Here is a 13,853-nt window from a genome sequence, read left to right as displayed (position 1 = left end):
AACTTACTGTGACATGTGTGAAAAGGCTCTACAAGGGATTCATTCATGCATCAAATCATGTGTTTATAATCATTATTCTTATTATCTTCAAAAAATTGTGAAATTTTTTAAGTTTGAAATAATTGTGGTTCTTTCAAATTTTTGTATTTTCTCAGATGGTACAACCCAAAACCACTGCTCCACTCTGATGGAGTGCCCACCATAGGGGCACAATAAATAAATTCCTTTAGGTGGAAAGAGAGAGAGGATTGTAGATGTTTCATCAGTAAACTTCATTATATGTTTTAAATTTCGCAGCGCTGTCCTTTACTGATTTTATGTGAATCACAATTTAACGTCATTATAAGCTCTAATTAAATTTTATAGATATTCCTGCAAAATTATGAGATATTTTATAGCACTTTTAAGGTTATCAACTAATCACGGCGTTACTTTGCTAACACAAAGATACCCTACGTATCTTGTTGTCAGCTGTTCGATCCCCTCATCTCACTTGATACGTTATGGGTATTTCATAATGCATTCTTTTTGATAAATAAACGAAGTAGTAAGGAAAACTATATTAATGCTCCGTTTTCAATAGGACAGGAATACTATATCTTGTTCATCCCTCGTTGTATAAAAATATATATGGCCATTATTATTATTTTTATGAATATGTTTTGGCTATCATTATATATACCAATGTATAGCTACACTTTTAATGAAATATTAGCAAATCATATTATGTTAAAGTATAAATTAAAATACAATGTATGTTTCGGATTTTATGAAATATAAATAATTCATTTTAAAAATTGTGGATAAACAATATAACAATGATATTCTGGGAATACTTGAGAAATAAATAGCAGTTGGTATGATTGACTTATTTGAATAGCTACTACATGATTTTGGGATTTTTTTTGGCTTCTTTTGGGAGGAAAGGTTGCGTGATACAATAAAGGTCACGTGGTATAATAATCTATTATTGCTAATTTCTAAGATGTTTGATATATACATATAAGTAAGATTCTTCCCCCTATCCAGGACATAAAATCCATTGGTTTTATCCTTCCCTCTAACTAAATGAAATTTACCTCTAGGAACCCTTTGTTAATATCTATCCTTAGTCTATTAATCATTCTTTATCCATAAAAAACTATTTAAAAAACATTGAAATAATCAAATAGTTAGTAAATGAGCAGTGGCTCCTTAATTTTTTTCTCTTTCTTTTTTCCTTTTCTAATTTTTGGACTCAAATTGATCCTATACGACCGGTATTCAAGTCGACAAAGCACTAAATTAAATTAAAAGTATGAATCAAATAATACCCCCTAATATCTATAAAGTGAGGTTTTGCACTTTTCCCTTTATATATGTTTTCAGTATATTCACAACCATTACACATTGTCAAAAGATATGAAATGTTGCTCAATTGAAATACGGAATTCATTCCTTCTATGAGAAAATACATAAATTACGAAAGCATAAGAATGAAGAAACTTTATTCTTTTTAGTTTTTTTTATCAACAAACATTTGTATTCATAAGCCTAACAATGATAGATGGATAAAAAAAAGAATATTAAATTTATCTGTAGGGATGTATCAGTGTTTTTCCCATTATACATATTATAATATTCTCCCCGCTGGTTTTAATATTATTATTGTCAAAAATATGTTTGTTTGTGAAGTAAAAACTATGAGGTAAACCACAAATATCTTTGGTGAAGTTGATTCATTTCCACAAATTAAGTACATTAACCAAAAGGTACAGTAAGTTTCAAAGTTGTTTTCAAGGAGTGGATTTCTAATGGAGCTGCACTTGTTATGTTTCTGTATTTTCAGATGAATTTTATTTCTTCAATATAGGGGAGAGAATATGTATTTGATGAGAGCAGATTTTCTCAGTTTGCTCACTCATAATGATGTGATATGGGATTGAGGTCGGGAGACCGGATATGCCACTACATGACATTAGAGTGTTTCTTCTTGCGCCACTTCTTTGTTTCTTTGCCCGTATGTTTTTGGGCATTTGTCGTGATGGAAAATCCATTAGATGATCCATTTTCAGTGCTTTGTCCTGATGGAAGGATGTTGTTGCCAAAAGTTTACAGGATAGAATGCACAGTCCATCCTCCCTTCTATGTAGCGAAGTCGTCTTTTTTCCTTACCAGAGAAACATCCCTATGTTTGACGATATAAAGGTTCTTTTTGGGTTATATAAAAATATATTTAATAGTGTTGAGAGTAGGTCCAAGACCCAATTTTTTTTCGGTTCAAAATGTTATCGTAAGAATGAAATTATCATTTTTTTGTAGAACCAATAAGACTAACTTTTAATTCTAGACTTTATTTTAGGAAAAAAAAACAGATCAGACTAAACTTGGACCTAATTAGTTTGATCTTACAAAAACTATAATGGTACCAGTTGTATCAAAGCAAAAAAAAATCTTCATATTTATCAGACCAACTTTTATTATTTACTCACTTCTATGATTAAAATTTAAAGAGGTTAAGAACACATAATTAACTGTCGATTGCCAAAGAAAAACATTGTCTGAGTCACGACCATGAACACACTGAACAAGAAGAGGATTTAGATGGCAGAGCTCCTCCGCTTGGCAATGTTGCGGAAGGCCATCTGAGAGCAGACTGGGGCCCCGAGGAAGACAATTTACAATGTATTCATACAGTTAAAGGTTGAGGAGGATCTCAAACAGTCTCTAGGAGGAGGCAGGAACCCCTCCGTGTCTGTCAACCGACTGATGTCGTTTTTCAAGAAAAAGCAGAATCCCTCAAGTGCTGACATGGCCAGTAAGATGAACATGTCCCCGACAGCTCTGTCTAGGGTTCAAAAAAGGCAGGAGGAAAGTATATGTGGTGTATTCTGCGGTATTTGTTTATAGAAAAGTAGAAAAAAGTTTGTGTGGAGCGTGCAAAAAAGATCCTGAACCTCCTCAAGGGAACCTGTGGACTCATTATGATCTTTTCTAATGAGAATACTCTTGTATGTCTCCGCCAACAAACCCCTTCTTCAGTAATCATATAAGGGCTGTTTGCATCCAACATGAAGGCTGATGAATACGTAAAAAAATCTGGACACCAATGTTCTCCCATGGATAAAATCCATCATTGACATTTTTCCCTGGGTGTTTCAACAAGATAGAGTACCTTCCAACACCCCAAATAAAAGCCAAGAGTGGCTCCCGGCCAACATGCACTTATGGGAAAAGGACTTCTGGCTGCCGCAGAGACCAGAAATCAACGCATAGACTATTTCATGTAGATCCACATGGAGTCAAAGGCATGTAGGAGACGCCACAACAGCACCTGCGTCCTGAAGATATCCTTCAACAAGGCTTGGGCTTCCATGAGTTCCGATTAAAGCTTCTACCAACGGGTTCAGCTCACCATCAATTCTGAGGGAGGATACAATGACTAAAACATGTTATTTTGATTTCAATTAATTATTAATAAACTTGTTTCCTAACTCACCCAGGATCCTCCCATGAACTTCAATACTTTGTGTGTTATAATGGGGTGTTATAATAACAGTTGGCCTGATATACATATATCATGTCTTGACAAAAACCCAACAAAAAATACTTCAGTTCCAGTTATGAATCACATTTAATTTTAAATTATGTTAATTAAATCTCACTCACTCTTCTCTTTGTACTTTACATACACCCAAAGATAGCATTAAGTTTTTAGAATGAGTCAAACAGAAAAGATAAAAATGCGGGTAGGTAACTTATTTTTCGTCATAACCAAAAAAACAGGAAAAACAAATGAAGGAATAGAAAAAGTGAAAGTGGCTGTGTTTGACTCATTCATTGTGTACCTACTAGCTACATAAGTATGTACTTCAGATAAATCATGTTTTCTCTTAGTTATAGGTATCCAATTAATCTGCTTAGAAAAAATAAACTCTAACTTTGTTGCTTACAAAAAAGTATTAGATGTACTTCAGTTTTTCCACAAATAATCTCCTTTACATTAACTCACTATTAGTGAATCCGGATATTATATACCCCTAGGTTTAAAAAAATGCTTCTTATTCCTTTGAATCTATGGGAAATATTTTTCAGTATGATCCTGAGGCATTAAATTTGATTATATGCAATTATATATTTATCCTGATAATGCCTTCGTTAGGAGTTATTCATACATTTTGCAATTTTTAACCAAAGTTTAGTTTATTGTTTTTCTTATCGGTCGTTTCTGTGTTTTTCCATTTAATTTCATGGATTTTTTTAATGGAAGGACTGAGGCGTGCAATAATAGCTACAAGATTATAATATTTTAGCTATTATACATCCAAATTCGTCAAAAGCTGATGGGTACCAATTTTATTCAGAAATGCACATAAAGTAAAAACACTTTTTAGAAATTTTTATCGTTCAGTCCTTTATCATGTAATTGAATACTATTTATTATTGATTATGATATGATATTGTGTATATATGTACAATTTAATTAATGGAGTATGGAGATGAACCTTTTTGTATTTGTATAACTACGAAATGAAGCCCTTCCAAAAAAAAAAAAAAATGACTGTTTTTGGTGTTACCACATATGGAATCACAAATGGTCGAATATATTGTACTAAAATTTAGCTAGTAGATGTATAAAATAACCATGTAAGATCTTGTTATATTTTTGGGCCTCCAAGGTTATTCAAAGCCTGTTTTAGACCAAAGTAAAACCTCCTTTTCTTTTTCGTTTTCTATGTATTTATCCTTCTTTTATCTTTTCTCTTCTACTTTCATTCTCTGTTTCTATACTATTATACCTATTTATATAAGTTATCATATAACGGTTTTAGGAATTTTTGGGATTAAACCCTCCCCCAAACCAAATGATGAAAACTGGCAAAACCCCTGCTGTATACATATATTGCACATGATTCACCAAAAATGTAGAACCAAAGCTTTTAGCTCTGATATGGTTTCCCAATTTTCAAAAATGTGTTTTTTTTTGGAAAGAATAGTTCCTGAATTTTTCTTTTTTCATTTTTTTTTACATTCTATACTCATGATTTAGTTACCCTCTACTGATTAAAGTTTGTATAATGTGTGTTTAATTAAGAATGATTGCTTGTGCAGGCAAAAATTGACTCTAATTTTTGATGTGTAGCATAATTTATTTATTTTTAAAAGTTTTTTTTTTTATGCACAATTAAATTTGTAATTATGTGTATTTATGAATGCTTCTACAAAACGGTTATCTGTTAAGTCTGAAGAATAATAGTTTTTTGAATAAATACACGTTATGTAATAAGCTATTAAATCAATTTGTTAATTATATTATGGAGTACACTTCTTGTAATTTTAATCAAATACAAGTAGCTTAATATTGAAAAAGATTAAGTTTGTCACTCATGCTCAAAGAAGAAGACTACAAAAATAAGTAAAAAGTAACTTGGCTATTTAGAATACTGTTTTTAAGAGATAATTAGGTATAGGGCAGTCGGACTCTGAAGTATTTGGTTCTTCATTATTGTTAATAATATATTCTTTTTTATACATCCGCAATATTTTGTTTAAATGATAACAATATTATATCTTTTTTTGCCATCAAAAGTTTGATACTTTCTGAAAGAGCTTAATAGGAACCTAAGTCGAATTGAATGACCTATTTAATTGCATATAAGCATGACTCGAGTCTGATCTTCAAATTGTGTCCTTTGACATTCTAAAGTTGATTCATTGCCATGAAAAACTACCTTTATATAATTTGTATTTAGCGCGAATACTTGTAATGGACTAATATAATAGCACTTCTTATTCATTGTTAAAATTTAAGACTTTATTAAACAAAGAAAAAAAATGTATTTCACATTAGGCTATGAACATTTTCTCCACAAGGAATAGTTGTAATAAATAATCTTTTTAGAAGAGAGAATAAATACTTTAAAATGTTACGTGTTGACTGAATGAATATAAAATTTCATTATCTCCGTGCCGCGACAAATAACTCAAGTTTATAGATGTATTATAAACTCAAGGACTCTATTACTCAAGGACAGTTTGCTCAAAGGATAAATGCATACATAGGTATTTTAATTTCATGTTGCGATTTATATGTATTTGTTAGAAATAATATGGATTTCTATGAAATTTAAAACATTTTCCATTTATGTAAATGTTTTGTACCTACATTCAAATCGATAGGGTGGAAACATATAATCTGCTTTTGCAAGAAATCTTTACTATTCGTTTATAGTATATAAAAGTATATTATTCAAATATTAATACGGATTAACTAAGCCTTGACTACACATTTTTGGAAAATATATTTTCTCCTCAAGTAATCATCCAATTTTAATATAAAACAAATCTCAAATGAGAGCTGAATTTAAAGTGAATATTAGTATTCAATAGTGTCAATAAAGGCCCCTAATCGACTTCAGAAAGAGGAGCAGGTCTTGATGACAGGCTCCTTTAGCAAATTATGGAATTCCACCCATATCCTGGACATAAGCTCAGATTTTGTGTTGCAGGAGGATCTGTTGGTGTGTCGCTCAACTGTGCCTCACTCAAATACGCCCATGGGATTGAGGTCCAATGAGTTTGAACAACTAATTATATAAAACAAATAATGCCTTTTCTGCTGTTGATCTTTTCGTCTCTTGTATGATTTGTATGGAAAATCACACACTTTATGATCAGCCTTTCCGAATAGTTTGGATCCAAAGATATTATAGACCTCATCGATTTCGATGGCACATCATCAATGATTTTTTTCCATTTTTGCAATGACATCCGGATCATTCTGGCAGTTTGACTTTGTCTTGTGATCAACAAGCTTTCTTGTTGATTCATTATCACCGCCAAACTCTATTAGTTTCTTCTTATCTCTTTAAAAAAAAAGAACTATCCCGGCTTTAGAAGTTTGCAGTCTCAAGATTCTCTCGCCCTCTGCATTTGCTTTTACTACAATTGAGGAAAAAATAGTTGATTGAGTGACGCCATTTTTTTAACTGACGCCAAACACTTCCGACTAGCCACCAAAACAACAAACAACGTTCTACCTCCCCATGCACTGAAAGGTCGTTGTTGTTAAACTATGGCTATACACTGTAGAATATTTATTATACCGATAAAAAGTATAAAAACATATTGAAATACATACCATAATTTGTTAAGAGAGTAATTTTTTGGATGGGGCACTAATTCAGGACCACCTTGTATACGTTGCACATTATACACATATAACATCATAATGATAGATATTATGAGAATAGGATTTATTGCTATATGTCTACATTTGTTTATGTATGGTTTAAAAAAAGAGGTTATTCAATCTTCCTTAATCGTTTTGTTTTTCTTGAGCAAGGCAAGTTTTTTTTTAATGAATTATGCATTAAAATCAAACTTACTATAACATGGAATTACAAAAACAATAATAACAAGCATGCCACGTAGTATGTAAATAAATAAGGTGCGGTAATCCAGCCAAAGGAGGGAAGTTTGTCTACATACATGTTGTTTAATAACTTTGTATAATCCGACACCTATAAAGTGATAAAAAATAAAGGCCATTTTATCAACTTTTTCTTTATTAAAACAATAAATTGAGCTTGCAAAATGTGCTTTTATTTCACTATTAATTTTGGTTTTTACTATGTGAATCATTAAAAGCATGCACATGGTTCAAATAAACTACTGTCCCATTAAAATTGAACCATAGGTTACATAATATGAATTGTCCATAAGATAGATATTACAAATGTAATAATTTAAATAATATTCTTTCTTCTTAGATGAATCTCAGGCAAAAGCCCCTTAAAAGCAAATGAGCAGGTGTTTCTTGTAGTATATCATCCCAAACAGACTTTACAGCTTCCATAGCCTGATCTTTATTGCCTCTTGGAATAGTCAGTGGCTCTTTACCATAATGCCTTTCATGCGTCTTATTTATTTTTACACTTACATAAATGGTCACAGCTCGAGTTTTGATATGAACTTTTACAAAAGGGAAGTTTGTGATATATTTTAAGTATTATTTTAAATTGTTTAAATATATATATTACTGTATCTTCAAAGAAGACAAAACGAAAACCAAATTAACTCTTTTGCTAGAAATTCTTGCGTGCTAGAAGACCCAAACTGAGATTGCCCTCAGGATTAGCAGGACGACCGTGTATCGCATTAAAAAGCTATTTTAAACTCAAGGAACAGTCATTAAAAAGTCTGGAAAGGTCGAAAAAGAACATTCAGAACAAAAGCCACAACTATTTGTGTGAAAACTACCTTCCTGTAAATCTGATTAGGACGATTCGTGGCCAAGAAGATGAATGTTAGCGAGTTTACGCTCTCAAGGACCATTAAATTAATAGTTGGGAGAGAAATCAAGATCAAGGAAAAGAAAAATCTCTTTACGATGGCCACAAAGGGGAAAAAGTCGTCTACACCCAAACTTCTTTTGAATGTGCCAAGAAAATATGTCCACCCAGCTACTCTGATCTTAATCCTTTGGATTATTCCATCTAGACAAAGGTCGAAGGAGTTGATTGTAACAAGTTTAAGTGTATGTGAGGTCTTTGGAGTCTGCAATTACGTTGAATAGACTGACTCGTTAGGAACCTAAATCCCTAAGATTTGTGCAGCCTTCAGAAAAAGGTTGGAGGTCGTCAATGAGGCTGAGGGAGGTCACATTATTTCAAAAATATCAATTTTAATTATAATTAACTGGAAATAGAATTCAATTTGTTCTCAATGTCTACACGAATAAGTTTTTTATTAAGTCTGAAAACAAACTTCAGTGTAACCTTAAATATGGTGCATGGAGTATATGTAAATTCCAGAGGTTTGAAATCAGGATAAGAAGAAGGTCAACCTACAATTTCGGTAGAGTAGTTATCCTATTGAAAGAAGATTGGGGTTTCTGAAAAATCTTCTGTATTCGTGGCTGTATTTTAGTCTTCAGAAAGTTCATTTATATGTACTTGTTAATATTAACAAGCTGAGGAATACTGAAAAGTGGTGTTTTTGCCATATGAGGACATCACATCTTGAACCACAATGGAGCTGGTTTTCAAAATATGTTTATTTTTACTGACAAATTTGAATTTCTTAACGAAACCCGGAAAATGCCTGTCAATCAATAGAAAAGGCTGATAATATCTAACAAACCTGTATGTTGGCAAGTCTTTCAATATAGGGATAGTATTATATCATAATTATATAATCATTTACTAATTCGTTTCCCATGATAATTAATCAATTAGTAGAAAATTACAACATATGTTTAAAGAATGTAATTTGAATTACACGCTATGACTTTGATATTATCAGATAATCATCTAATGCATATAATTTTTGTAGACGATGTTATCTCCTTTCTTTGATGTGATCTATGAGAATATAAAAAACACTTTGTATCCTATATCTAACCAATGATAATATACATCTGAGAAAAAAGAAATACCATGGTTTAAGAATAAATAACTACAGAAGTATATTAAATTTTAATCTGTTGTTTTCACAGAGTGTCAAATTCTAAAAACTGATCACAGGTAGAATCAAAAACATAATTATTTATGCCGTTAGTTAATGTACTAAGTACATAAATGTATTCTTACATACAAAATTACACTCTTCTTGAGATTTAAATGCATTTATAGATTGAATAAAAGTTCATTAGGTACTATAAATGAACTTTCTTATATATTTTTGCTTTAAATTTACCTTTTTTTTCAAATGTGCACACATGAATTAGAATAATTTATCTGTTAAATTCTAATTCAAGATTTTTTTAAATCTTTGGGTAATGAGTTAAACTTGATTATGTAGTTATTAAGATTTCTTATTTCCTTCAAAATTGTCCTTTAGTATGAGTTAATAAATTGATTTAATTAAGAAAACTAAATCCAAAGGTAAATATGTCGGTCATTAATAGGGACTTAAAGTAGGTTCTACCTAGTCTTATCCCTGTTCAAACTTTTAAAATTTTAAATCCCCCTCCATGATTTGAATTAGTTAAGTATCTTTAAAATACGTTAATATTTTTACGTTATCTTAATTTACATCTAATTAACGCCTTCATTATTCTTATTAAAATTATTAAATGTTGAGTAATGATGACGACAGTAGTTGATATATCTGATTATTTAAATTAAAAAGATTGTTCTACAAAATGCTGACTGGACATCTAAATATTGTGACTAATGCCTTTTTACATTTAGGACTTTACCAATTTTGAAACAAAATTATAAAAATGCGGACCCTTTAATCTAAATGGAGCTTAATTTCAGTCATATAAATGTTTTTATTTTTAGAGAGTATTGAAATTTTAGCTCGATTTCAGGCATTGTTCCTTGTGCACATATAAAACTCCACAGCAAATTTGAAACTGATTGAGTATTTAGTCAATTGTAAAAATATGGAACTATTATTTTTGTACAAAAGTACAACTATATTTCAACATATGTTATGTCATGAATCTAATACAATGTGTAGACCAACTCTAGCATAAAGCATTATAAAAAAGAAAATCACTTCCTATAAAAAAAAGTATCTATTTATCGGTCATTTGGATATAATTAAGAAGAAATGACGTTCTAGTGGATCTTTAAGATGCTCTTAGTTTTTATTATAATATATATTTTTATTTATTAGGGTCAATATAAAAATATATATTCTTTGGTATTTATATTGTTTTGAGACAAGGTGCTGCTAACTATTCTATATTTTATTCCAAATTGTCAATGATAGAGCAGAGTGTCCCTCAGACTTTTGACCATTTCTTGAACCGAAGTATCTAACCAAAATCCATCAAAAGATGTAATATTAATTTCACAGTATTGATGATTTTTGCAAGAGAAGCTCTTACATATATCAGAACAGAACGTGTACAAGATTGCGGGCATGCACACTCATTTCGACAAAAGTAGCAACCCTTGCAAGTTACATAAGTACTATGCAACAATGTTGAGTAGACAATATTTATTTTAAACTCTCATCCTTTTGCTATGTCATAAATGAAGTTGTAAATCTCTTTTTATTTAAAATTTTCTTTGAAAATATTTACATTAAATATTTAATGTAGACATAAAATAGTTGTCATCCCGTTATATATACATACACACATATATAATTTCTCACATTGCCTAGCTATATTAATAATAAAGGCATAACAATATTTTTGAGATCTGTTTGTATCGATCAAACAAAATAAACATGCATGTATTTATATCGAAGTTATGGAAAGAAGTAAGGAGCTACACGTAAAAATTATACAAACAGAGCTAAATTCTTTATCAAACACTGTTTAAAACAAAGAAAGTTTTCCTTATTAACACAGTATATACTTATTTCAGGGGGAAAAGATAATTACAAGAGTTATTTTCTTTTAAAACAAAAAAAAAAAAAAAGAATAATATAAGCATATTTTGTTAAAAAACAGTTTCTTTATTGACGTCCAATATTACATAATAATCTCAAATTCAGGCCTTCTCTAAGGCATCATTGTTGATATAATATTTGGAGCACGTTCGATAAATTCGTCATAATTTAATAGATGAATATTTTTGGAATATGAATACATATGTTTGTTTGTTAGCAAAATGCTCAAAAAATATTATTAAAAAAACCGGTTTATGAACCGTAGGTAATGAAAAAATAGGGTGGCGTTCATGGCAGTAATATCTATTAGTATTGGGTCAAAATAGTGTAAAACAAAATCCAATAAATATGTAAAAATTGAGTTACTATTGAATATAAAAATTCTTATACATCATAGTAAATGTTCTAAAAACACGGCAGTTTTCCGTTTAATTTTTAATGAATCTGCATTTCATTAAAAATGATCGTACATTAATTAGCTTTTACTCCTATAGGAAAAAAAACAAAACATAATTTTGTAAAAAGTTGTCAAAGAGACTAATTTGAATAAAGTTGAGATTCACATGTACTATTTTTAAAGGCTCTAAATTCATTATAAAAAAGTTTTTCTAAAGGTAAATATTAGTATGTCTTTGTAGTGTGTTTTTTTAAGTCAACAAAATACATACAACGTGAATAAAAAATAAAAAATTTCCACATATTTTATATTTAAAAAATCAAATGATTCATACAATAATTTTAAGGTGTTTGATATTCTTTAATAAGAGAATATATATACATCAAATATCAGGACATAATATTACAAATAAAACTATTGACTTAACACATATATGCTTGGAACATAGTTCGAATGATCAATTAGGTGTTACTATCCCAATATATACTTTTTTATAATTTTACTTCTTATAAAACCACGTTCAATACATGAACATGGTAATACGTATATAATCTCAGATATGAACACACAAGACAGAATAAAGGACGAGACGTAAGAAAAAGAAAACCCTGCTGGCTTTGAGTTATTATTGCATAGAGAAAGTTTGAACTCAAAAGGTGAAATTATCTGCAAGTGACATCTGTGATGAATTATGCAATTTACTTTATACTTGACTGTAATAATAATTATCATATTCTTTCGTGGTTTGAATGTCATAAGTTTACTTTTATTAACCTTTTTTCCCTACGTGTCATATCTTATAATATATTTGTACATAGATATTCATCTTTTGGTAGAAAATACTTTCATTAATAAGAAATTTAATAGCCTGAGGCCTATTAAATTTCTTAAATTCTTAAATTTCTTTCTTATTATCTTAGCCTGAGGGCTATCCATCAAGTCTGTTGATAATTTATTCATCAATCAAAATATAAAGAAATGATTGAAGTCTGTCCACTTTCGAAATATTATTCATTTTGTTTTTATGTTAGCAGTAGACTAAAAATGTACAGAAAATTGAAGTAGGATCAATTTCTAATTATCACTCCATAAAGGTACAAAAATATATACGGGATGATAGTTTTCTCTTTTTTTCAAAACAAAAGAAGAAAAAAACGACTCTGGAAATGAATATTGATTCGTAGAATTATGGATATGATGGATTGTCTTACCTGATAAGAACTGCATGGTTCCACAAATCTCAAAAACAGAAGTGGCTTTCATAAAGAAGAATAGAAGAAAGGCCAGCACACAAAGAGTTGTCACAATCACTGAAAGGCCTACAAACACAGTGGAGGTTCTAAAGGCTGGATTAAGTATGCTTGCAAAGTCGTCAAGCCTCCCCTTGCAAACCAAAGAGCCTTCACCGGTATTTGCATCTGAGAGAACTGTACAAAAACGCCAAAGCCCGAAATGCCCTGGGCTTCTGGACTCAGATGTATCCCCGACCCATTGATCTTGGATAAGGATTACAATGTTGAGGATCCCAATACAGATTGTAAATGTACCCCAAACAACGGCTATGGCACGAGAGTTTCTAATATATTTGGACGTTAGAATCGTCATGTTATCCGCCGGGTTGGTAGGATTATGATCCATGCTGAATATTGACTCTCTTGGTCTCTTTACTATACTCTTTTACCAAAATCTTTTGGATTTTTATGTTCACCACTTTTGTGAAATAAAGAAAAACACTTTTAATAGCACAATGTATTCATCACAAAAACACTCTGTAAGACTAAGAAACATTCACAAAACTGAGGTGTGTATGGAGAAAAAAAATACAATCTACCTATGGTCTACCTGTGTGTGCGTATAATATAGGGGGAGCCGAATGTAGGTATGTATTTTTTTTCTTATTATTGGTGAGGTAAGAAATATATCGTATGGATGTATGTATCCATGTATTTCCCTTTCAAAAATCAAGAAAATCTACTCATATAAGTCGATACTACCATGGTAAGAATCATTCAACTTAAACAGGGCATGCGAACCGCTTTACCTCCATTTTTATTTCTTTTTTTTTTTTTTTTTTTTTATTGTAATTTTAAATACATTTTTTAAAAGTAATTATTTCCACGAA

At 30.5% G+C, this 13,853-nt stretch overlaps 1 protein-coding gene across 3 annotated transcripts in view; it reads right to left on the bottom strand.

Moving 5' to 3' along the window:
• The window catches only part of Tmhs (Tetraspan membrane protein in hair cell stereocilia), a 46,827-nt gene extending 33,293 nt beyond the window's left edge, over positions 1-13,534 (bottom strand). For 2 of the 3 annotated variants that reach the window (XR_011783168.1, XM_040723442.2), the window contains exon 1: positions 12,943-13,529. Coding sequence is in view for 2 of the 3 variants with exons in the window: in XM_040723442.2 (XP_040579376.1) it covers positions 12,943-13,369 (427 nt within the window). In the remaining variant the exon portion in view is untranslated. Of the gene's footprint in view, positions 1-12,942 lie in introns of all 3 variants that reach the window. The other variant, XM_040723443.1, reaches the window with a different exon arrangement.
• Positions 13,535-13,853: the final 319 nt, after the last annotated feature.

This window comes from Lepeophtheirus salmonis, chromosome 13 (assembly GCF_016086655.4).
Source record: "Lepeophtheirus salmonis chromosome 13, UVic_Lsal_1.4, whole genome shotgun sequence".
Lineage (NCBI taxonomy): Eukaryota > Metazoa > Arthropoda > Copepoda > Siphonostomatoida > Caligidae > Lepeophtheirus > Lepeophtheirus salmonis.
The sequence above is the reverse complement of the archived record's forward strand: the minus strand, read 5'-3'. Positions and strand labels throughout refer to the sequence as shown.